This window comes from Bos mutus, chromosome X, assembly GCF_027580195.1.
Source record: "Bos mutus isolate GX-2022 chromosome X, NWIPB_WYAK_1.1, whole genome shotgun sequence".
Classification (NCBI taxonomy): Eukaryota; Metazoa; Chordata; class Mammalia; order Artiodactyla; family Bovidae; genus Bos; species Bos mutus.
Window position 1 is genome coordinate 69,008,838 of NC_091646.1, and position 26,934 is coordinate 69,035,771.

The 26,934-nt window shown below is 42.2% G+C and overlaps 1 protein-coding gene across 2 annotated transcripts in view; it reads right to left on the minus strand.

Annotated features, from left to right (window-relative positions):
* Positions 1 to 2,893: 2,893 nt before the first annotated feature.
* ERCC6L (ERCC excision repair 6 like, spindle assembly checkpoint helicase) overlaps positions 2,894 to 26,934 on the minus strand; it is a 29,529-nt gene continuing 5,488 nt past the window's right edge. Inside the window, exons 2-3 of one of the 2 annotated variants that reach the window (XM_070365909.1) lie at positions 19,555 to 19,654; positions 2,894 to 6,981 (exon numbers count right to left, since the gene is read on the minus strand). In XM_070365909.1, the coding sequence (XP_070222010.1) occupies positions 3,321 to 6,881 (3,561 nt within the window). In that variant the 5' untranslated portion in view covers positions 6,882 to 6,981; positions 19,555 to 19,654 and the 3' untranslated portion in view covers positions 2,894 to 3,320. The remainder of the gene's footprint in view (positions 6,982 to 19,554; positions 19,655 to 26,934) is intronic. The other variant, XM_005904025.3, reaches the window with a different exon arrangement.

Below are 26,934 nucleotides of genomic sequence, written 5' to 3' on the forward strand. Positions count from 1 at the left end.
TCTGCAGAAAATACTGCAAGCAATCCCCCTTGGATTTGAGGGACACCTGTAATAATTTCTTTTGGTAAGAGAAAAGTTTTGTACTATCAATCAGATCAGATCAGATCAGTCGCTCAGTCATGTCCAACTCTTTGAGACCCCATGAATCGCAGCACGCCAGGCCTCCCTGTCCATCACCAACTCCCGGAGTTCACTCAGACTCATGTCCATCGAGTCAGTGATGCCATCCAGCCATCTCATCCTCTGTCGTCCCCTTCTCCTCCTGCCCCCAATCCCTCCCAGCATCAGGGTCTTTTCCAGTGAGTCAACTCTTCACATGAGGTGGCCAAAGTACTGGAGTTTCAGCTTTAGCATCATTCCTTCCAAAGAAATCCCAGGGCTGATCTCCTTCAGAATGGACTGGTGGGATCTCCTTGCAGTCCAAGGGACTCTCAAGAGTCTTCTCCAACACCACAGTTCAAAAGCATCAATTCTTCGGTGCTCAGCCTTCTTCATAGTCCAACTCTCACATCCATACATGACCACTGGAAAAACCATAGCCTTGACTAGATGAACCTTTGTTGGCAAAGTAGTCTCTGCTTTTGAATATGCTATCTAGGTTGGTCATAACTTTCCTTCCAAGGAGTAAGCGACTTTGAATTTCATGGCTGCAGTCACCATCTGTAGTGATTTTGGAGCCCAGAAAAATAAAGTCTGACACTGTTTCCCCATCTATTTCCCATGAAATGGTGGGACCGGATGCCATGATCTTCGTTTTCTGAATGTTGAGCTTTAAGCCAACTTTTTCACTTGCCTCTTTCACTTTCATCAAGAGGCTTTTGAGTTCCTCTTCACTTTCTGCCATAAGGGTGGTGTCATCTGCATATCTGACGTTATTGATATTTCTCCCGGCAATCTTGATTCCAGTTTGTGTTTCTTCCAGCCCAGCATTTCTCATGATGTACTCTGCATATAAGTTAAATAAGCAGGGTGACAATATACAGCCTTGACATACTCCTTTTCCTATTTGGAACCAGTCTGTTGTTTGTTCCATGTCCAGTTCTAACTGTTGCTTCCTGACCTGCATACAAATTTCTCAAGAGGCAGATCAGGTGGTCTGGTATTCCCATCTCTTGAAGAATTTTCCAGTTTATTGTGATCCACACAGTCAAAGGCTTTGGCATAGTCAATAAAGCAGAAGATAACCTATTATTTAAGCTTCAGCTCATCTTTTTCAAGATTCTATATATTTTATAATACATATAACAGTAACGTGTATTACATGTCATTTACAAGTAGCTTTCATGTGTGTGTGTGTGTGTTAGTTGCTTAGTCATGTCCGACTCTTTGCAATCCCATAGACCACAGCCCACCAGGCCCCTCCATCCATGGGATTCTCCAGGCAAGAACACAGGAGTGGGTTGCCATTTCCTTCTCTCCAAAAGAAACGATAGAAAGAAAGTAAATTTGCTCAGTCGTGTCCAACTCTTTGCGACCCCATGGACGGTAGCCTACCAGGCTCCTCCATCCATGGAACTTTCATGTGTGTATGTGATAAAAAAAATATATATTTGTCCCTAGTTACTGGCAACATGGCTCCCCTGGAATCTATGTAGTGATTTGGCCTTTTTTATGTTAATGATATGACTGGTGGCTGAGGACCCCTCAATAGCTTCAGGATGGGGACTGGTCACCAGAAAGACTTAATTAGTGGCTTGGAACTCTTGGCCTCACTCCCTGGCCTCTAGGGAGAAGAGAGGTGCTAGAAATAGATATTTACCAATGGCCAGTGATTTAAATGATTTAAACAATCATACCTACACAATGGAACCTCTGTAAAAAAAATTCTAAATGACAGGGTTCAGAGAGCTTCAGGTTGGTGAACACATCAAGATGCTGGAAGTGTGACCATGCCCAGAGAAGACACAGAAGCTCACACACACCTCATTCTCCATACCTTGCCCCATGCATCTTTCATTTGGCTGTTCCTGAGTTATAGTTATAAAGACCAGTAATAATAGGTTTTCCTAAGTTCTATGAGCTGTTCAAACAAATTACTGAACCTGAAGAAGCAGCCATCCTCAGGAACCCTCAATTTGTAGCCAAGCTGAAGAGAAGTGTGGATAACTTGGGACCCTAATACTAGTAACTGGCACCTGACGTGAGGGCAGTCTTATGGGAGTGAGTCCTTAAACCTGTGCGCAGTTTGACTCTAATCCAGGGAGTGTCAGAATTGAGTTGAATTGTAGAATACCCAGTTGGTGTCTGCAAAGAAATGGAGAACTGCTAGGTGTGGAAAAACCCCACATTTGGTGTCAGAAATGTTGTGAGTAAAAGCAGCTCAGTTATTATACTGGCTTGTCACTAGGTAACACATGGTTAACAATCCATTTCACCCCTTACTGTGTGATCTTGGGCAGGTCACAGTCTCACCAAGCCATTTCTTCAATTAAAAAATGGAAATACTACCCTTGACCTCAACGGATTACGGTAAGGATTAAACAAGAAACCTATGTAGAGTACCCAATACACAGATGGTACTTGATAAATTCTCCAGTGATAGAGCACAAAATGCTATGCTGCACTTTTTGTTTTTAGGAGGGAACCAAACTCCTTTTCAGTCTACAACCTGAAGATATAACGTGTTAGCATGTGTCAGAACTCAGGTGGTGGTGGGTGACAGATGGCCAAATGGTCTGCAAAGGGACTCCAGGGTAGGGCACCAGTGATAAAGCAGCCCAGCACCAGGTACCTTATCCCAGTCTGCCTGTAGTAAACCAACAGCCTACATGCTAGTGCATGTTAAGTGGGTCTTCGATCTGGAATACCAATAACAGAATTCTGCCTAAATGATTTTTACATGTATTTGTCAATATCAACCATCTCACTGAAAGAAACAATGAAAAATGCTTGAGAAAAGTAACTTTAATATTATTAATATCTGGACTGTGGTATACAAAATTGACATTCTCAGAGTAAAATTTAAAATGGCCAGAGTAATGTTACAAAAACTTCTCTAGAAATAACATAGTTCTATGAAGTTTACAGAGTATGCCTAAAAGAAAAATATAAGAATACCTGAGCAAAGAAATATTAACCTAGTGCTCAGAATACCAAAATATATCTATGAGGGAAAGCAGGAGCAGGAAAAGCAGGAAAGCAGGAAAAGAGCAGGAAAGCAGTAACACAAAATTTGCAAAAAAAAGTTAGAACAAAAACTCACTTTTTGAGTTCTTTCACCTTAAGCCTGAAGGCTTCATGCTCCCAAAGAATCCAATTATGGGAACAAATTACCTCATACTCAAGTTTTGCTCTAAAATACTATAAAACAGGTTATATTCTCAAGTTTTATTAAGTTGTTTATACAAACTTAAAGTCATGAGCATGACTTCAGGATCTGAGCTTTTTATGTCAAGTGCTTTAACCAAGCAGTCTAAGGCCTCCTGTATTTTTCCACACTCTTTCAGTTCTTTTCCATGCAAGACAAGAGTGTCATAGTCATTCACAGCCTCCATTGCCTCATCCTGGGGAGAGTCAACCAACTGTCCATCAGACAAAGGCTCAGGGTCACCTGGAGAGGTCTCCTGAGCCAGAGCACCAGGCTTAGATGTACTTAACTGACTGGATTTATTTTCTGAAGACAGTGTTTCTCTGGAAGGATCTTCTTTTGTATGCTCTGGGGCTTCGTCACCACTTTCCTCTGCTCCTTCCTCCAGATAATCTTCAACAACCTTTGCTTCACTGCTATTGTCAAGTCTTTCCTCCATATCTTCCACGTGGTCTAAAACCACATTAATAAGAGACCTCCTAGAAGCCAGGGATCTTCTAGAGTTTACAGACTTATTTATACTGTCAGATATTTTAGGTGAAAAGAACCTTTCAGGTAGACTGATGTCATTTTTGGGAGTTGAGGCATCAAACTGTTTTACAGATAAAAATGGGAAGGGAGATGTGTTGAATGGGTTTGTGCTTGAAGTATCTTTAAAAGTATGTTCATCTTCATTATCTGAATCAATTCGTCTGGCTTTTCTTCTGAGTTTCACATTAACTACTTCTTCTGGCTCATCATCTTCCTCAGAAAGATCCACACTGAGACATGCTTTGCTATGCACTGACTCTGCTCTGGAATTAGCTGCAGAGCCACACAAGCTATTTTCTTTCTCCACATGCTCCAAAAACTGACTGGAAAGATTTTGTCCATTGTCTGCAGAGTCTTCCAAGAAAAGATTGAAATCACATGCATACTGTCCTGAAGAGGCTAAAGGTTCCTCTTCCAATTTGGCCTCATTCGCTTGAGCATCCTGCAGTGCACTGTGGGCTGCTGTTAAGTCATCATCAGCTATTTTAATAACAGATACATTCGATTCTGGCCTTTGATATTCCTTTGTTTTGGGATTAGCAGGCGAGGGATTGCAATGATGTAAAACCTCATCATCCTCTAGTTGATCTAGATTTGGTCCAAGATCAACTCTGGCTGACTTGCTAGGTAAATAATTAAAACTTGCCAGAGGGCTCTCTTGCTCTGACTCCTGCATAAACCCCTCTTGTGATGCCTCTTTTTGTAGAGCCATCCCTGATAAAGAGTCAGGGAAAATCTCTTCTACATCTCCACACCCTTTGGGTAAAGTAGTGACAAAGTCATCATTAAGTGTAATTATACATGGGTGCCTACCATCTTGTGGGATGGTATCATTCAGCTTTATCCTGGAGAGATCTTTCTCATCCTCTTTGGGCAGATCATCAATGATTACGCTGGCCATTAGAGAACTGATTTCTTCCTGGGTGTGATAAATAGGTAGATGAGATGAAGGCTGAGGCTGTGGTTTATTTACTTTGGGACGTTTCTTCTTTGTTTGATATACAGGTTCTCTCAGCCAGATGCCCTCATTCCCCATTTTTTGTCTTTCCATTAAGAGCTCTGTATTTTGAGACTCGGATTCAACAAGGAATTGAGCTTTCTGAACCCTTTGTTGAATATAGTGAGAGTCTTCGATCACATCAAGCTCTTCTTTAACAGACAGGTCACGCGTGTACATCAAATCATGGTCTGAGATTCCAGCTATCCTCAAAGAGTGCAGGAAGGCAATATGTTCATCTAGGTTCTTATCAGATCTCCTCTGAGCAGCATGCAAAGACTGAAGCTGCAGCTGGGTTGCAGAGTTCTGAAAATCCTCAATTGTAAAGAGCTCTCTCAATTCTTGTTTACTAAAATATCGGAAAGGGTTCTTCTTATCACCAGTAGTTTGTCTTATTAATGAGTCCTTGAAAACCTGTCTTCGGTATATTTTTTCCTCTACAGTTCCACAAGTGATAAGCCTATAAACTACAACATTTTCTTTCTGTCCAATTCGGTAAACCCTATCCACGGCTTGAGCATCAGTTGCAGGATTCCAGCTAGGGTCAAAGATGACCACTCTGCTTGCTGCCGTTAGTGTTAAGCCAACACCACCTACTTGAGTGGTAAGCAGAAAAACAGAGTAATCTTTATTTTGCTGGAATAAACTAATTCTTTTTTCTCGTTCCACAAGATGAGTAATTGTTCCATCAATTCGCAATATCTTAAAGTGCCTATTCTTTAAGAGACGTTCAATGATGTTTAGAATTCGTCTTGACTGGGAAAACACCAGAGTTTGATGCCCTTCATCTCGCAGTTTCTTAAGCAGGTCCATTAGAAATAACATCTTTCCAGATTCTTCCATCAGTGTATCATCACTTATTTGATCAATATGGTCCACATCTGAGGAATCTTCCCCTTCAATTTCATCCTGAACAGAGAATTTGGCAGCTCCTAGATTCAGCAAACCACAAGCTCGTGCAGATAGCAGCCTAGGATGATCACAGAGCTTCTTTAAGACACCCAGCTCAGCCAAAGGTGAGCGTGTCTCCATTAACAACTCCTTGATATGATCTAGAGACACAAATTTCCTGTATATTTCTTCTTGTAAAGGTACAAGACGTATCCAAATAATTAAATCATTTTTCCTGGAAAGGGAAGGCATTTCACATATGGCACCAACATCTGGACTCTTTTCACTAAGCTGGACCTCTGGGTTGCTTGACTTTTTCTTCTGTACCTCTTCTTTAGTCCTCCTGAGAAAATAGGGCTTTATGATTGCCATTAAGTTTTCAGATATTTTAAATCCCAAAGCTTTTTCCCCTGGGGTAGCATCCTTCTCTCTTGCTCTAGTAATAGGATTTTCATACTCCATTTTAAAAGTTCTTAGTGTTCCTAGCAGGGACCCTTGACAAGCAAAATCAAATAGGGACCATAGTTCTTGTAAATTATTCTGGATTGGGGTTCCTGTGAGGAGGATGCGATTACTGGCAGGGATTGCACGAGCACATATTGCTGACTTGGTAGACGAGCTTTTTATTTTATGTGCTTCATCAAGGATGACATAGTCCCACAAAAACTCTTGGCCATTCAAGCTGGAAAGCTGCTGCCAATTATTGATTAACATTTGGTATGTGGTGATAATGACACCATTCCTTTGCTGAATCCGACAGAGGTTTCTGGTACGTTCATCCTTGCTAGGACCATGAAAAGTTTTGACTCTCATTCCTGGAGTCCACTTGACAAATTCTCTTAGCCATATGCTGATGAGACTGGTTGGCATGATCAGCAGCACATGGTTCACAAGTGAAGCATCAAACATACCAGAAAGGAAAGCAATGATTTGAACAGTCTTTCCTAACCCCATATCATCTGCCAGAATGCCACCTCTCCTTCCATCCCTATACAGGCTGTACAGGAAAGCTATACCTTCCTTCTGGTACTCATATAGTTGGTTATGCAGTTCTTGATAAAGCAGCAGGCCAGAGTTGCACACATCTATGAATTCATCATCTCCATGTTCTGCCAACTCCTCCAAGGCTTCCTGTATTTTTTGGATTCTGCTCATCACCTTTTCGTTAGGAAAAATGTCCTTTGCCAAGTTGAAAAGTTTAAGTGCTTGTTCCAGATCTCCATTCTTAGTTGCTTCTTTGGCCTCCTTCACGTATCTGTAAAAATAAGGTTAAAAAAAGCTATGCATACATAGAGAGAGACTGATAGAAGATTAGAAAGAAAGGAAACAAATTGAACATTCAGTCTAAGAATGCTTTAGAGTCCATTTTGGAACCCAAACCATAGTTGAGCTTTCAATATCTTCAATTCAGGATGGGAAAGATTAGCACAGAAGATACCACTTAAGAAGACACAAATATCCACCAAACCCTGCTAGCAACAACTTCAGGTACTAATTGTAGGAAATAACCAACCTATATTGTGGGAGCATGGAAACAAGAACATACATAAGCACTTCTCAGGCCTTATTTTTCTGGATCTCTGTGATACATTTCACGGTTGATCACTCTGTCCTTGCAAATCCCTCCCTCCACTGGATTCATATAGTTTCCTCCTGGTTTCCTCCCCCATCACTGGCCATTTCCTCTCTGGGTCTTTCTCAGGTTCCTATTCTTCCTCCCCAAAGGCTCAGTCCTAGCCCTCTTCTCACTCCTTTTCCTTTCTCCTTATTGTCTCCTAGAGCTGCCACTCCCACCTATGTGTTCCTAACTCCCAAAACACTTTCTCCAACCCAAGGCTTGCCCTCAAGCTCTAGTCTAGACCCATATTCCAACTGCCTTCTGTACATCTCCACTTGAAAGTTTCACAGGCACCTCCAATTCAATTAATTCCAAACTAAACTTATTATTTCCCCTCTTAAGGCGTGTTTCTCCGTTTGTATGGTAATAAATGACAGTAACATCCACTCAGCCATACAAGCTAAAAATCTAAAGATCATCCTTGACTCCAACCCAAATGAGTGATCCTTGCCTTTTCTCTCTTTCTAACCACCTCGTCCCTTAGCCAACAGTCCCCCAAGCCCTCCTAACTTTATTTCCCAAAGATAACCTGTGTCTTGCTCTCTCATCTCTACCACTACTGTGGTCCAAGTCACCATCATCTCTGGATTGGATAACTGCAACTTCCTACTCACTGGTTTCCCTATGTCCACTCTTGGCCCCTCCAACATATTCTCTGCACAGGAGTCAGAGATACTGTCTTAAAACATAGAAGAAATTGTCCGTCCTTTGCTTAAAAGTCTTCAGTGGTTTACAGTTGATAGATTTGGAAAGGGTGCCACAACAATTCACTGAGGAAAGAGTAGTCTTTTTAAGTAAATATCCATGTGCAAAAGAATGAAATTGGTCCCCCACCTCACAACATACACAAAAATTAATTCAAAATGAATCAAAGACCTAAATATAAGTGCTGAAACCACAAAACTCTTAGAAGAAAGTTAGGTGTAATAGGTGTAACTCTGTCATGACCTTGGATTTGGCAATGGTTTCTTAGATATGATGCCAAACACATGTGCAACCAAAGTAAAAAATAAATTGGGCTTCATAAAAGCTAAAAACATTTGTGCTACAAAGGATACCATGAAGAAAGTGAAAAGACAACCCAAGGAATGAGAGAAAATACTTGCAAATCTTGTACCTGATAAAGGATTTGTACCTAGAATATACAAAGAACTCTTACAACTCAATAACTAAAAGACAAAAAGGGACTTCCCTGGTGGTCCAGTGGTTAGGATTCAACACTTTCACTGCCATGGCCCTGGGTTCAATCCTTCATCAGGGAACTAAGATCCGGCCCAAAAAAAAAAAAAAAGACAAGTAACCCAATTAAAATGGGCAAAGTATCTGACTATTTCTCCAAGGAAGATATACAAATAGCTTACAACCACATGAAAAGATGCTCAACATTATTAGTCATTAGGGAAAACGCAAACCAAAACCACAATAACACTTCATGCCCATTAGGATGACTAGAATCAAAAAGAGAAAATACCAAGTGTTGACAGCAAAACAAAAAAGTGGAAAAATTGCAACTCTATAACACTGTTGGTAGGAATGTAAAATGGAGTCAGTGCTTCAGAAATTAGTCCATCAGTTCCTTAAAAAGTTACACATAGAGTTACCACGTAATTTAGGAATTCTACTCCCAGGTATATACCCAAGAGAAATGAAAACATTTGGTCACAGAAAATCTTGCACATGAATGTTCACAGCAGTATTATATTATTCACTAAACCAAAAGGGGAAATAACACAAATGTCCATCAAATGATGATATACCAGATAAAAAGGTGATATACCCATACAAGGGAATATATGCAGCCATAAAAAGGAATGAAATAATGCTACAGCATGAATGAGTCTTAAAAACATTTTGCTACATGAAATAATAAGCCAGTCACTCACTGATACAGAGGACAAATTAGTGGTTACCATTGGGGAGAGGAATGGGGGTCGTGGCGGGCAACATAGGGGTAAGGGATTAAGAGGTACTAACTATCAGGTATAAAATAAGTTACAAGGGTATATTGTACAACACAGGAAATATAGCCAATATTTTCTAATAACTATATATGGAATATAAGCTTTAAAAATTGTGAATCACTGTATCATACACCTGTAACTTACATAATATTGTACATCAACTATACATAAAAAAGCCAGTCATAAAAGGGCATATATTTTATGATTCTGTTTATATGAAATGTCCAAGTTAGGCAAATTCACAGAGAAAGTATATTAGTGGTTGCCAGGGGCTGGTGGCTGGGGCATTCATGGACGAGAGGGTATGATGGCTGAAAGGTAAGGAATTTCTTTTAAGGGTGATGAAAATGTTCTAAAACTAACTGTGGTGATGGGGTGCACAATTCTGTGAACATACTAAAAATTATTAAACTGTACTCTTTTATAGTTTGAGAATGGAATGGTACCTCAACAAATCTGTTAACAACAACAACAACAAAATCTTCAGTGGCTTCCTATGGCCTAAGAATGAAGTTTAAGCTCTGTAGCCTGGCATTCCAGGCCCTGACTGATACACCCAGGAACTGCTGATCTCTCTGCCTTAACTTCTGCCACTTCCTGCCTCAAACATTTTCTTTTAACCTCTTATGCCCATCATACTACTTTGTCCTCCAAAGCTTAGCCTCACACTACCTTCCTCTTCTGGGCTATACTCCTCTCCAAGCTGACCTCACTCATTCTTTAAGACACTGTTTCTCAATGTTCTGCACAATCTCCTGGCTGCTGCTGCTGCATCATTTCAGTCGTGTCCGACTCTGTGCGACCCCATAGATGGCAGCCCACCAGGCTCCCCCGTCCCTGGGATTCTCCAGGCAAGAACACTGGAGTGGGTTGCCATTTCCTTCTCCAATGCATGAAAGTGAAAAGTGAAAGTGAAGTTGCTCTGTTGTGTCCAACTCTTCACGACCCCATGGACTGCAGCCTACCAGGCTCCTCCACCCATGGGATTTTCCAGGCTAGAGTACTGGAGTGGGTTGCCATTGCCTTCTCCACAATCTCCTGGAAGGCTTGTTAAAACACAGATTGCTGGACCCCAACATCAGATTTTCTGATTCTGTAGTGAGGCCCAAGAATTTGTAGTTCTACAAAGTTCCCAGGTGATGCTAATGCTTCTGGTCCAGAACCCACATTTCAAGACACGTGTACCCCAATGTTCATCACAGCACTGTTTATAATAGCCAGGACATGGAAGCAACCTAGATGTCCATCAGCAGATGAATGGATAAGAAAGCTGTGGTACATATACACAATGGAGTATTACTCAGCCATTAAAAAGAATACATTTGAATCAGTTCTAATGAGGTGGATGAAACTGGAGCCTGTTATACAGAGTGAAGTAAGCCAGAAAAAAAAACACCAATACAGTATACTAACGCATATATATGGAATTTAGAAAGATGGTAATGATAACCCTGTATGCGAGACAGCAAAAGAGACAGATGTATAGAACAGTCTTTTGGACTCTGTGGGAGAGGGAGGTGGGGGATGATTTGGGAGAATGGCATTGAAACTTGTATAATATCATATAAGAAATGAATTGCCAGTCCAGGTTCGATGCAGGATACAGGAAGCTTGGGGCTGGTGCACTGGGATGACCCAGAGGGATGGTATGGGGAGGGAGGTGGGAGGGGGGTTCAGGATTGGGAACACGTGTACACCCGTGGCAGATTCATGGTGACGTATGGCAAAACCAATACAATATTGTAAAGTAATTAGCCTCTAATTAAAATAAATAAATTTAAATTAAAAAAAAGAAACCTGTTTCATTGCTTAACAGTTAACCATCTTAAATAGTCATATATTTAATAAACTAAAATAACCATGTTAAAAAAATAAAATAAAATCAGGCCTCACCTGTGGTTCCTCTAGGATGCCTTTCATCCCTACCCTCCCCCATCAGTTGTTCTACCTCAATATTCCCCTATATGTTCATCTCTATCAGTACATTTAACACACTGTATTAAAATCACCATGAGACCATCTAGCTGTATTACAAATGTATGAAACAACCTCACTGAAGAGGGTGGAGGGAAAATGTGCTGACCTAAGTAACCTAGGAAATGAATCAAGTCTGTGAGAGTAAAACCAAAAGAAACATAAGCATGTACTCTAGAGGATACAGTTGTTTCCCATGGGGGTATGACGTAAAAGTTCTGATACTGAAATGCATGTATGCTAGAGTTGAAGCATTAAGTAAATGGATGGCAGATAGTGGGAGCCAGGTTTCTCACTGTTGGAATGGGAGTTTACAGACTGGTTAAGAGAAGGTTACAATGATCCAGGCGGTAATGGATCAGAATTAGAAACATCACTATAAACCCATGTTCAACATAAATACAGATCAGTTCAGTTCAGTCACTCAGGCGTGTCCAACTCTTTGTGACCCCACGGACTACAGCACGCCAGGCTTCCCTGTCCATCACCAACTCCCAAAGCTTGCTCAAACCCATGTCCAGGTCGGTGATGCCATCTAGATAGATAAACACAGATAGTTACACCTAAAAATATTTACAGACATGTGGATATACGTGGGTTAGTATATACACATATTTCCTTGCTCTGTCAGCTAAGAGGGCCTAGGAGCAAGGAAACCCCAGCAGTAACAAGCACATCAAGCACCCAGATCTTTACTTCTAGTACCATTTGCGAATAAAAGGACCAGGCCTCCTTGGAAAAATGGCATTCTAGGGTTATGGCAAGAAATCTATAAGATGAGCCTGGAGCATGCTGTATTGTCAGAAAGTAAGGAAGTGGTCAAATACAAACAACATCCCACAATGAAAGGAGTGTGTCAGAGACACAAGTGCCAAATGAAAGAGCTCCCAATGGTCAAAGCCAGAACAATTTGAGCAATACAATAAAGTAGTATTGGATTATAACTCAAAGTAGAAAATAAATAGTCATGAGTCCACAGATATATTAGTCCAATATAAATGAGTGAATAAGTATAGGAAATGAGGCAAATCTCCTGTGCAGAAGAATTTCAAATAATTTATACAGATACTCTACCCTCAGGAAAATGAAGCATAATTCCTAATACTTAACTATGAAGTACACGTAGTAACATCCTTCCAAAGAGTACAGTATGGAAAAGTGCAGTGTGGAAAAAAGTACCTTTAAAGTGAAGAAACTGGGAATTTCCTGGTGGGCCAGTGGTTAGGACTCCGTGCTTCCACTGCAGGGGGCACGGGTTTGATCCCTGGTCGGAGAACTAAGATCCCACAAACCATGTGGTGTGGCCAAAACCAAAACAAAATTAAAGTGAAGAACCTGGCAAACAGTACCTCACCCAGGTGATTATGGTCAACATCAACAGTGATAAGTCATGTGGATAATATGTACCCTTTTTTGGCTTCCATGATAGCTTAGTTGGTAAAGAATCCACTTGCAATGCAGGACACCCCGGTTTGATTCCTGGGTCGGGAAGATCCGCTGGAGAAGGGATAGGCTACCCACTCCAGTACTCTTGGGCTTCCCTTGTAGCTCAGCTGGTAAAGAATCTGCCTACAATGTGGGAGACCTGGGTTCGATCCCTGGGTTGGGAAGATCCCCTGGAGAAGGAAAGGGCTACCCACTCCAGTATTCTGGCCTGGAGAATTCCATGACTGTATAGTCCAAGGGGTCGCAAAGAGTCAGACACGACTGAGTGACTTACACTTTCACTTTGACATGATTTAATGAAAAGGGTAATTTACCTCTGTAGTCTCCCTGCTCCCCCACCCCAAAACCAAAAGCTGCAGTCTAAACATAAGAAAGTACACTGACAAATCCCAACTAGGGGAACAGTATACAAACTGCCTGATCAGTACTCCTCAAAATGGTCAAGGTCATCAAAAATACTGGCAAGTCTAAGAAACTGTCAGAGGCAAGAACCTAAAGAGACAGATGACAAAACGTAATGTGGTGTCCTAGACAGGATGCTGGAATACAAAAAGGATATCAGGCAAAACCGAAGGATTTAGGTTTTGCCTAAATCCAAAAACAAGTATGGATTTACTGAGTAATAATGTATCAGTACTGGTTTATTAACTGTAATTAATGTACCACACAAATGTAAGATGTTAAGAATACAGGAAACTAGGTGTCGGATATATGGGAACTCTCTGTATTATCTTTGTGATATACTTGTAAATCTAAAACTACTCTGGAATTAAAAGTTTTTTTAAAAAAAAGAAAAAAAAAAGTCCATTTGTGGACTTGCCTGTTGGTGCGGTGGATAAGAATCCACCTACCAATGCAGGGGGCATGGGTTCGATCCCTCGTTCAGGGAGAGCCCATATGACATGGAGCAAATAAGCCTGAACACCACAACTACTGAAGCTGAAGCTCCAATACTTTGGTCACCTGATGCAAAGAGCTGATACATTAGAAAAGACCCTGACATGGGGAAAGATTGAGGGAGAAAGTGGAGAAGGGGACGACAGAGGATGAGATGGTTGGATGGCATCACTGACTCAATGGACATGAGTTTGAGCAAGCTGTGGGAGCTGGTGAAGGACAGGGAAGCCTGGGAGCAGAGAGGAGGTGGGGAGGGGCAGGATCGATTCATTCTCCCTAGGAGAACACAGGGAGCAATTTCCAGGCTGGGAACAACAGAGAGGGAACACATTTCCGCCCATCAACAGAATTTGGATTAAAGATTTACTGTGCATGGCCCTGCCTATCAGAACAAGACCCAGTTTCCCCCACAGTCAGTCTCTCTCATCAGGAAGATTCCATAAGCCTCTTATCCTTATCCCTCAGAGGGAAAATTGATATTGCTCAGTTGTGTCCCACTCTTTGCGACCCTGTGCACTGTAGCCTACCAGACTCCTCTGTCCATGGAATTCTCCAACAAGAATACTGGAATGGGTTGCCATTTCCTTCTCCAGGGGATCTTCCCAACCCAGGGATCGAACATGGGTCTCCCACATTGCAGGCAGACGCTTTACCCTCTGAGCCACCAGGGAAGTATCCCTCAGGGGGAAGACAGAATGAAAACCACAATCACAGAAAACTAATCAAACTGATCACATGGACCACGGCCTCGTCTAACTCAATGAAACTATGAGCCAGGCCGTGTAGGGCCACCCAAGACAGACAGGTCATGGTGGAGAGTTCTGACAAAACGTGGTCGACTGGAGAAGGGAATGGCAAAGCACTTCAGTATTCTTGCCTTCAAAACCCCATGAACAGCATGAAAAGGCAAAAAGATAGGACACTGAAAGATGAACTCCCCAGGCTGGTAGGTGCCCAATATGCTATGGAGAAGAATAGAGAAATAACTCCAGAAAGAATGAAGAGACAGAGCCAAAGTGGAAACAACACCCAGTTGTGGATGTGACTCATGATGGAAGTAAAGTCTGATGGTGTAAAGAACAATACTGCATAGGAACCTGGAATGTTAGGTCCATGAATCAAGGTAAATTGGAAGTGGTCAAACAAGAGATGGCAAGAGTGAACATCGACATTTTAGGAAACAGTGAACTAAAATGGAATGGAATGGCATTTAACTAAGATGACCATTATATCTACTACTGTAGGCAAGAATCCCTTAGGGAAATGGAATAGCCCTCATAGTCAACAAGAGTCCAAAATGCAGTACTCGGATGCAATCTCAAAAACAATGATCTCTGTTAGTTTCCAAGGCAAGCCATTCAACATCACAGTAATCCAAGTCTATACCCTGACCAGTAATGCTGAAGAAGCTGAAGTTGAATGGTTGTATGAAGAACTACAGGACCTTCTAGAACTAACACCCAAAAAAGATGTCCTTTTATCATAGGGGACTAGAATGCAAAAGTAGGAAGTCAAGAGATACCTGGCTGCTGCTGCTGCTAAGTCGCTTCAGTCGTGTCCAACTCTGTGCGACCCCATAGACGGCAGCACACAAGGCTACCCCATTCCTGGGATTCTCCAGGCAAGAACACTGGAGTGGGTTGCCATTTCTTTCTCCAGTGCATGAAAGTGAAAAGTGAAAGTGAAGTCGTTCAGTCGTGTCCGACTCTTTGCGACCCCGTGGACTTCAGCCCACCAGGCTCCTCCGTCTATGGGATTTTCCAGACAAGAGTACTGGAGTGGGGTGCCATTGCCTTCTCCCAGAGATACCTGGAGTAACAGGCAAATTTGGCCTTGGAGTACAGAATGAAGCAGGGCAAAGGATAACAGAGTTTTGCCAAGAGAAAGCACTGGTCATAGCAAACACCCTCTTCCAAGAACACAGGAGAAGACTCTACACATGGACATCACCAGATGGCCAACACCGAAATCAGATTGATTATATTCTTTGTAGCCAAAGATGGAGAAGCTCTATACAGTCAACAAAAACAAGACCAGGAGCTAACTGTGGCTCCGATCATGAGCTCCTTATTGCAAAATTCAGACTTAAATTGAAGAAAGTGGGGAAAACCACTAGACCATTCAGGTATAACCTAAATCAAATCCCTTATGATTATACAGTATAAGTAATAAATAGATTCAAGGGATTAGATCTGATAGACAGAGTGCCTGAAGAACTATGGATGGAGGTTCATGACATTGTACAGGAGGCGGTGATCAAGACCATCCCCCCAAAAAAGAGATGTAAAAAGGCAAAATGGTTGTCTGAGGAGGCCTTACAAATAGCTAAGAAAAGAAGAGAAGCTAAAGGCAAAGGAGAAAAGGAAAGATATAACCATGTGAATGCAGACTTCCAAAGAATAGCAAGGAGAGATAAGAAAGCCTTCCTCCATGATCAATGCAAAGAAACAGGAAAACAACAGAATGGGAAAGACTAGAGATCTCTTCAAGAAAATTAGAGATACCAAGGGAACATTTCATGCACAGATGGGCACAATAAAGGACAGAAATAGTATGGACCTAACAGAAGCAGAAGATATTAAGAAGAGGTACCAAGAATACACAGAAGAACTATACAAAAAAGATAATGACCCAGATAACCATGATGGTGTGATCACTCACCTAGAGTCAGACATCCTGGAATGTGAAGTCAAGTGGGCCTTAGGAAGCATCACTACACACAAAGCTAGTGGAGGTGATGGAATTCCAGTTGAGCTATTTCAAATCCTGAAAGACGATGCTGTGAAAGTGCTTCACTCAACATGCCAGGAAATTTGGAAAACTCAGCAGTGGCCACAGGACTGGAAAAGGTCCAATCCCACAGAAAGGCAATGCCAAAGAATGTTCAAACTACTGCACCATTGCACTCATCTCACATGCTAGCAAAGTAATGCTCAAAATTCTCCAAGTCAGGCTTCAACAGTACATGAACCGTGAACTTTCAAATGTTCAAGCTGGATTTAGAAAAGGCAGAGGAACCAGAGATCAAATTGCCAACATCCACTGGATCACTGAAAAAGGAAGACAGTTCCAGAAAAACATCTACTTCTGCTTTACTGACTATGCCAAAGCCTTTGACTGTGTGGATCACAACAAACTGTGGAACATTCTTCAAGAGATGGGAATACCAGAATGCCTTACCTGCCTCCTGAGAAATCTGTATGCAGGTCAAGAAGCAATTACAACTGGACATGGAAACAGAGTGGTTCCAAATTGGGAAAGGAATATGTCAAGTCTATATACTGTCCCTGTTTATTTAACTTATATGCAGAGTCCATCATGCAAAATGCCAGGCTGGATGAAGCACAAGTTGGAATCAAGATTGCTGGGAGAAATCAATAACCTCAGATATGTATATGACACCACCCTTACAGCAGAAAGTGAAGAAGAACTAAAGAGCCTCTTGATGAAAGTGAAAGAGGAGAGTGAAAAAGTTGGCTTAAAACTCAACATTTAAAAAACTATGATCATGGCATCTGGTCACACTCTTCATGGCAAATAGTTGGGGAAACAATGGAAACAGTGAGAGACTTTTTCTGGGGGTCCAAAATCACTGCAGATGGTAACGGCAGCCACGAAACTAAAAATGCTTACTCTTGGAAGAAAAGCTATGACCAACCTAGACAGCATATTAAAAAGGAGAGACATTACTTTGTCAACAAAGGTCCGTCTAGTCAAAACTATGGTTTTTCCAGCAGTCATGTATGGATGTGAGAGTGGGACTATAAAGAAAGCTGAGCACCGAAGAATTGATGCTTTTGAACTGTGGTGTTGGAGAAGACTCGTGAGAGCCCCTTGGACTGCAAGGAGATCCAACCAGTCCATCCTAAAGGAGATCAGTCCTGGGTGTTCATTGGAAGGACTGATGTCGAAGCTGAAACTCCAATAGTTTGGCCACCTGATGCGAAGAACTGACTCATTTGAAAAGACGCTGATTATGGGAAAGATTGAGGGCAGCAGAAGGGGACAACAGAGGATGAGACGGTTGGATGGCATAACCAACTCGATGGACATGAGTTTGAGCAAGCTCCGGAAGTTGGTGATGGACAGGGAGGCCTGGGGTGCTGTAGTCCATGGGGTCGCAAAGAGTCAGGCATGACTGAGTGACTGAACAACCACAACTACCGGAGCCTGTGCACTCTAGGGGCCGAGAGCTGCAACTACAGAGCCCGTGTGCCACAACTACTGAGCCAGCATGCCTAGAGCCTGCTGTGCTTCACATCAAGAGAAGCCAGAGCAATGAAAAGCCTGCACACATCAACAAAGAGTAGCCCCCACTGGCTGCAACCAGAGAAAGCCTGTATGTAACAAGGAAGACCCAGTGCAGCCAAAAATAAAAAAAAAAAATTTTTAAATGGTGACTGTCTACCTAGACTTCTTACCACCAGCCCAAGACTCATACTTCTGGGTTCTTGCTACCCATCCTCTGAAACATCTACTTTGTCAACCTTCTGCCTGAACCACAACTGGAGTTTACAGTATTTGTTAGACAGCACCATTTTCTGGCTGGGTCAAACCCCTGCTGTCAGCCAAATTACCTTCCCAGTCCCTGGAACACCCTAATTAGCAGATCTAATACTGTATCTCAGTTCTTCCCCTCCACCCTGTCTGCTCCAACAATAAAGTTAGACCTAGGACAGTATTCTTTCCCTATAGTGGAACTGGAGGGAAAATGAAACCTGCTTTTTATAGCACTGGTCTGGGTATCTTGTTATTTACAAGACTACAGTGTCTTCTGTAATACAGTTTGGTTTAGCACTTAACCTCCAATCCTGGGCTTGGAAGGAAAACATGTCATTTTTACTACTACTGCAATCATGTGTCCATCTATAACACACTGTATCCCTAATGATCTGGAGAACTCAGCTAATAGTTTAAGGGCTCAAATATTTTTTCCAAAATTGCTCCCCTATTCTCCTTGGGCCTGGCTAGGGAGAAACCAGGACTGCTTGGGAGCCAAGAGGACAACCAATTCAGCAGAAAAAACCCCTTCTCAAGCAGGACAACAAGGAGAAAAAGAGTGCTAGAGTGTGGGGGGAGAGTGTCAGTTTTTATTTTCATTTACCAATTTAATAATTTTCAAAAGATATTTACATATGAAGCTCTAATATGTTAAAGAACTATTCAGATGCAAAACCATCAACCCAAAAGAGATTTTAATTTCATAGCAAGGGATAATAAAACCCTTTACATTTTAATGATTATACCCCAGATTACATGCTTAGAATATGGTTCCCTTTAAGGAATGTTTTGAAGGACACATAGACTGTATGCAAACAACTGCTGGAGAAAGACACAACCATTAAACACAGCCTCTACCTGCAAAGCTACCCTTTCATTGGCGGAACTGCCCAGCTGCTAATTCCCTGGATCCTAAACCCACCTGAGTATTTTTGCCTTAAAGTAGCCACTTAAAACCATTTCTTCCCAAAAGCACTTTCTACTTCCTCAGATGCAAAAATCTGCCTCAACCACAGCCAACTAACAATCCCATCACATCTCAACAATCCCATCCCATCTTCCATCCTTCCAGTGTTTGCCTGATCCCTTGAGAAGCATTTTGTCTCCACAGAGGGAATGCCAGGCTTAGATACTGCAATGTTTTCCCACCCAGAGAAACCAATTAGCTATGGTTTCTATACCATAATTATACCCCCCCAAAGCTAAGCCCCACTAAATACAGCAGTGTTTGCAAATCAGCAGCTGAAAAGACACAAGCTTAAACTGCAGAGACAAGCACTAGGTTTTCCTTAATCTGGAGGGCCCTCTGCAACATGCCCTATGCTGTTCTTCTGGAATTGTGACAAGATAAGGAACTAAATGCAAAGACCCTGACCCAGTAAAACTTTATTGGCGTCACATGCAAAGCAACCAGAAGTTGCTCTTTTCTAACCTGACCACCAACCACAGGGTATAGAAGCCTGGTCTTGCGAATTTTGGTCCATGTGAGTAGAATTATGGCTCTCCTTCCCACAAGAACTGTTTCCTATAACCTATAATGGAAAAAAAATATAAAAAAGAACACACACACATATATATATGAATCACTTTGCTGTGATTTGCTATTTAATAACACAACATTGTAATCAACTATACTTCAATAAAAAAAATTTTTTTTAAAGAATTCAGGGACTTCCCTGGTGATTAAGTGGTTAAGAGTCCACCTGCCAATGCAAGGGACATGGGTTCAATCCCTGATCTGGATTCCACATGCCACGGAGCAACTGAGCCCATGGGCCACAACTACTGAAGCCCATGCACCTAGAGCTCGAGCTCTGCAAGGAGAAGCTACTGCAGTGAGAAGCCCGCACACCATAACAACGAGTAGCTCTCTGGTCACCACACCTAGAGAAAGCCCTCGCACAGCAATGAAGACCCAGCACAGCCAAAAAAAACATCAAGAAATCAGTTCCCCTATCCTGATCCAGCCCCCTGATAAGGAGCTCCTTGACACATCTCTATATCTACAGTCCCCATGTCAAGATGCATGTGGATATATCATATACAATTGGTTAAGTCTTTTGATTCTCAGTCAGAATCAGTAAGTCATGTGTGGCTGACATAAAAATTGCAGATGACCTGAACGCCAGTACTGGAAACTGGCCCATTAAAGCCTGGATCATAGAATTAGCCTGGGAAGATGGCTGCCTTTTGGCCTTACTTCCAGGGTGGTCATTTTAATCAAAGTGGAAAATAATTTATCATAATGTTAGGTAGGAAGTTAAGCATGAGCAACAAGGGGTGACCTAGCTGAAAAGGATGCAAGCTGATCTCTAGGGCCCATTCCAGACACACCCAGAAGAGCTCAAAGATATGCTACAAAAATAAACAGACTTTTCCAACTACTGCACATGCGCCCTAGGCACACAGTGGATACAAACTAACCACAGGGGCTTCCTCAAGTAACCTTAGGCAGCTAGGAGCCCATTCACAAGTATTTACACATATATACATCTGATTATAACAGACTGAATTATGGTAAGACATGCACAACAAAGCCTATTGTTATGTAACTTGCAACTGTCAATAGGCCTTGAGCATATGCCCATTTCCATTCCCTTTCTTGACTGGTGGTGGGTATAAGCCCTATTTTGCACAGGGCACAACCAAAAGGAGGAGACCTAAAGTATAAAAACGGGGAACCCAAGAGAGATCGTTACACTGTTTACACAGGTGTAAAGTGCTGCACTCAATATGCCAGCAAATTTGGAAAATTCAGCAATGGCCACAGGACTGGAAAAGGTCAGTTTTCATTCCAATCCCAAAGAAAGGCAATGCCAAAAAATGCTCAAACTACTGCACAATTGCACTCATCTCACACGCTAGTAAAGTAATGCTCAAAATTCTCCAAGCCAGGCTTGAGCAATAGGTGAACCATGAACTTCCAGATGTTCAAGCTGATTTTAGAAAAGGCAGAGGAACCAGAGATCAAATTGCCAACATCCACTGGATCATCAAAAAAGCAAGAGAGTTCCAGAAAAACATCTATTTCTGCTTTACTGACTATGCCAAAGCCTTTGACTGTGTGGATCACAATGAACTGTGGAAAATTCTAAAAGAGATGGGAATACCAGACCACCTGAGCTGCTTCTTGAGAAATCTATATGCAGGTCAGGAAGCAACAGTTAGAACTGGACATGGAACAACAGACTGGTTCCTAATAGGAAAAGGAGTATGTCAAGGCTGTATATTGTCACCCTGCTTATTAACTTCTATGCAGAGTACATCATGAGAAATGCTGGGCTGGAAGAAGCATAAGCTGGAATCAAGATTGCTGGGAGAAATATCAATAACGTCAGATATGCAGATGACACCACCCTTATGGCAGAAAGTGAAGAGGAACTCAAAGCCTCTTGATGAAAGTGAAAGAGGAGAGTGAAAAAGTTGGCTTAAAGCTCAACATTCAGAAAACGAAGATCGTGGCATCTGGTCCCATCACTTCATGGGAAATAGATGGGGAAACAGTGGAAACAGTGTCAGACTATTTTGGGGGGCTCCAAAATCACTGCAGATGGTGACTGCAGCCATGAAATTAAAAGACGCTTACTCCTTAGAAGAAAAGTTATGACCAACCTAGATAGCATATTGAAAAGCAGAGACATTACTTTGCCAACAAAGGTCCGTCTAGTCAAGGTTATGGTTTTTCCAGTGGTCATGTATGGATGTGAGAGTTGGACTGTGAAGAAAGCTGAGTGCCAAAGAATTGATGCTTTTGAACTGCGGTGTTGGAGAAGACTCTTGAGAGTCCCTTGGACTGCAAGGAGATCCAACCAGTCCATTCTGAAGGAGATCAGCCCTGGGATTTCTTTGGAAGGAAAGATGCTAAAGCTGAAACTCCAGTACTTTGGCCACCTTATGCGAAGAGCTGACTCATTGGAAAAGACTCTGATGCTGGGAGGGATTGGGGGCAGGAGGAGAAGGGGACGACAGAGGATGAGATGGCCGGATGGCATCACCGACTCAATGGTCGTGAGTTTGAGTGAACTCCGGGAGATGGTGATGGACAGGGAGGCCTGGTGTGCTGCGATTCATAGGGTCGCAAAGAGTCGGACACGACTGAGTGACTGAACTGAACTGAAGCATTTCTTGGTATGTAAATTTTACTTCAAAAGAAGAAAACCCTAAAATAAAAAAAAAAAAAGAAGAAAACCCTAAAATATTGAAATCTATTTAATGGTATAGGACTTCCCTGGTGGTCCAATGGTTAAGAATCCACATGCCAAGGCAGTGGACAGGGGTTCAATCCCCGGTTCAGAAAGATTCCACATGCTGCAGGGCAACTAAGTCCATGCACCACAACTATTGAGCCCTCGTGCCCTAGAGCCCATGCTTCGCAACAGAAGCCACCACAATAAGCCCACACACTGCAAACAGAGAGCAGCCCCTCCCTGCAACTCGAGAAAGACTGAGCCCAGCAACAAAGACCCAGAGCAGCCAAAAATAATACACAAATTTTTAAAAATAAAAATAATTAATGGTATTATGCTGAAGTAGGAGGACATATCCTGATGTCTACAACTTACTTTGAAATGCATCCAAAAAATAAGATGAATTGGTATAACAGATATGTGATAAAGCAAGTATAGTGAGATATTAATAATAGGATCTGGGTAGTGGGGCAAAAAAAAAGAAGGGGACCACTTTGCCCATAGACTGCTGCCTCTCAGTTCAAAGGCTCACAAAACGGAGACATAATACATGACAATGTGGCTTCTCACCTAAGCACCCTAATGCAGCTGTTTTCACCAAGGGCACCAAGAACCTCCATACTGCCAAATCAAATGGCCATTTCTTGGTCTTTCTTGACCTTTGTGCTGCATTTAAAACCACTGACCACCATCTCCTTCATTAAGTTTTCCCTTCTCCTCGGGTATAGTGGTATACAACACTTCCTCCTGGATTTCTTCCTGCTCTCTAATCATTCCTTCTCAGTCTGAGTCTTGAATTCCTTCCTCTCTGCCTATCCTCATATAGACGTTGGTATTCCCAAGGATCTTTGTGTTGTCATTGCCCTTCTGACTCTATGTACTTTCCTCCAGAAGATTTTATACACAGCAGTGGCTTCCTATTGGATCGAACAGTATCCCCCCAAATTTCATGTTGACCTGGAATGTATGAATGACCTTATTTGGGAAAATAGGGTATTGACAGATGTAATCAAGTTAATATGCAGTCATCCTGGATTAAGGTGGGTCCTAATCCAACATGACTATTATCCTTATAAGAGGTATACTGCACACAAAGAGAGAGACAAAGTGGAGAATGCCATGTGAAGACAGATGCAGAGAATGGAGTGATGCATCTACATGCCAAGGTATTCCAAGGATCATCAGCACCATCACAAGCTAAAAGCAGCACAGAACAGATTCTCTCTCACAGCCTCCAAAAAGACACTAACCCTGCTGACACCTTGATTTCAGACTTCTGGCCTCTGGAAGTCAGAGAAAGAATGAATTTCTGGAGAATTTTTTTTGTGGTGAAATCTAAGTAAGATGAAATTTGCTATTTTAACCATTCCAATTGTACTTCAATAGCATTAATTACATTCATCATGTTGTAAAACTATCACCACTATCTATTTCTAAAACTTTTGCATCATCCCAAGCAGAAACTCTGTCTCCATTCCCTCCTGCCCAGCCCCTAATAACCTCTATTCTACTTTCTGTCTCTGTGAATTTGCCTATTCTAGGTATCTTATACAAGTGGAATCACACAATATTGGTCCTTTTGTTCCTGGCTTATTTCAGCTAGCATAATGTTTTCAAGGTTCACCCATACTGTAACATGTATCACAATTTTACTCATTTTCAAGTCTGAATACTCCACTGCATGGAAACCTATTTTATCCATTTATCAGTGGACATTTGGGCTGTTTCCACCTTTCAGCTCTTATAAATACTGCTGCAATGAACACTGGTATGCAAGTATATGTTTGGGTCCCTGTTTTCAATTCTATTGGGTATACCCCTAAGAGTGGAACTGCTGGGTCACATCAAAATTCTATGTTTAACTTTTTGAGGAACTGCCATTTGTTCAAGAGGATGGGTATAGAAAGGTGGGAAGTAGAGCAATCCGGAAGAGATACGATAATCTGGCTAAGAGAAGGAACAGAACAACTGACCCAGGCTCAGATATCCCGATTTTATAACATAAAGAATGTGAGACTCAGCATGTCGTGGTCAAATGAATTGTCTGAAGTTACCCAGCTAGCAAAGCAAGTGGCAGCCTGAATTTTAACTGAAGCCTGAAAAATCCAAAGCCACTGCTCTATCTTTCTACCTTGCCTCCATGTTATATTTTTCCCAGGCAGGGAAAAGTTCCAAAGATCTGCTTTCACTCCTCCAATTTTCACCATATTCCAGCAATCCTAAACTCCTACCCTGCCCTGAAGGGGCCATGCTTCCTCTTGCTTCTAAATCTTTACACATAAAACTGTCTAGTATGCCATGTACATCAGCTTCTTCCTCACTGCTTAATTCCCACTAATCTTTAAAAGTCAGTATTTTTTTCTTAAGAAGGCTTCTCTGACAACTTCCCCCTTCACACACACATACACACAATCTGGATTGGAGACATATCTTGTGTTTTTTTATTTATCATATGAAATTTTCCATGTCATCATAGGAAACTGGTGGCTCAGACAGTAAAGAATCCACCTGCAATGCCCGAGACCTGGGTTCGATCCCTGGGTTGGGAAGGTCCTCTGAAGAAGGGATAGGCTACCACTCCAGTATCCTTGCCTGGAGAATTCCATGGACAGAGGAGCCTGGCAGGCTACAGTCCATGGGGTCGCAAAGAGTCAGACACAACTGAGTCTCTCTCTCTCTCTCTCTCTCTCTCTCTCTCACACACACACACACACACACACGATTTTAAGGACATGTATGTCTTTCACCACTGCATTCTAAGCAACCAGCAGATTGAGCTGGTCCACAGGAGGCATTTGGTATATGTTCACCAAAGGTATGCAATGGTGAGATCAGGATACTCAGAAAGTTAAACAACTTTCAGATAGTGGGCAGTCTTTTGTCTTTCCAGGAGTTTGCAACTCTCCAAAAACTTCACTAGCAGACTATAATCTGACTGACCATCTAAGACTTGGAGGTTTGAAAACCACTGCCTTCAAGACAGGATATAAAGCAGAATTCAGAGAAAGTCACTTCAACATTAACACAATTAAAATGCTTTTATAAGCAGCCTTATTTAAAAACAGCCTTGTTCAGGTAGCTGAAACCTCAGGCTACTAGAGATCTTAATGGAGGAACCTGAGCTTAGCTATAAGGTCCAGCAGAAGCTTAGATCCTGAGACATAATTGCTTCTGAATTAGCACAGATTTTTCTAGTAGACATGTATGGATGTGAGAGTTGGACTATAAAGAAAGCTGAGCGTCAAAGAATTGATGCTTTTGAACCATGGTGTTGGAGAAGACTCTTGAGAGTCCCTTGGACTGCAAGGAGATCCAACCAGTCCATCCTAAAGGAAATCAGTCCTGAATATTCATTGGAAGGACTGATGCTGAAGCTGAAACTCCAATACTTTAGCCACCTTGATGTGAAGAACTGACTGACTGGAAAAGACCCTCATTGGAAAAGATTGAAGGTGGGAAGAGAAGGGGACGAAAGAGGATGCGATGATTGGATGGCATCACTGATGTGATAAGACATGAGTGTGAGTAGGTTCCGGGAGTTGGTGATGGGCAGGGAAGCCTGGTGTGCTGTAGTCCATGGGGTTGCAAGGGGTCAGACACGACTGAGCGCCAACTGAACTAGCACAGGTAGCACGGAGGCACCAATCCTCAGTAAGCTCTCTCTCAGAATATTCCCGTGATAATCACCCAATGTATACGGGTTCTCCACTGGTGAAATTGTAACCACTGTCATTGGAGGATATTTGACCAAACAAAGTAAGCTACGCAACATTCACTTCATCAAATTTGTATTAAGCATTTGCTGTGCTGTGCTTAGTTGCTCAGTCATGTCTGACTCTTTGCAACCCCATGGACTGTAGTCCACCAGGCTCCATGGGGTTCTCCAGGCAAGAATACTGGAGTGGGTTGCCATGTCCTCCTCCAGGGGATCTTCCCAACCAAGAGACTGAACCCAGGTCTTCTGCATTGCAGGCGGATTCTTATCACATGTCAAACATTGTGCTAAACACTGGAGATACAGGTAAGAACAAAACAGGTCTCTGCCTTCGTGCAGCTCATGGTACAGGAGACTGACATTTATCAAAGAATCACATAAGTAGCTACAAACTGTTGTAATGGCTGTGAAGGAAAAGTACAGAGGGCTATTAAAGCATGTAAGAAAGGGGCTCAGGGATGAAGAGCTGCTGCTGCTGCTGCTAAATTGCTTCAGTTGTGTCCGACTCTGTGCGACCCCATAGACGGCAGCCCACCAGGCTCCTCCGTCCCTGGGATTCTCCAGGCAAGAACACTGGAGTGGGTTGCCATTTCCTTCTCCAATGCAGGAAAGTGAAAAGTGAAAGTGAAGTCGCTCAGTCGTGTCCGACGCTTTGTGACCCCATGGACTGCAGCCCCCCAGGCTCCTCTGTCTATGGGATTTTCCAGATAATACTCAAGTGGGTTGCCATTGCCTTCTCTGGGATGAAGAGCAGTGGGCCTCAAACCTTACAGAATTCTATTTTAACTCATCAGGTTTGGTCCTTGCCGAATACACCCAACGTATAGAGATCATAAAGCAAAGACCTATAGGGACAAAGCAAGTAACAGAGGTGTGAAGCTGCTATATTGAAAGCAACACTGAGGAATAT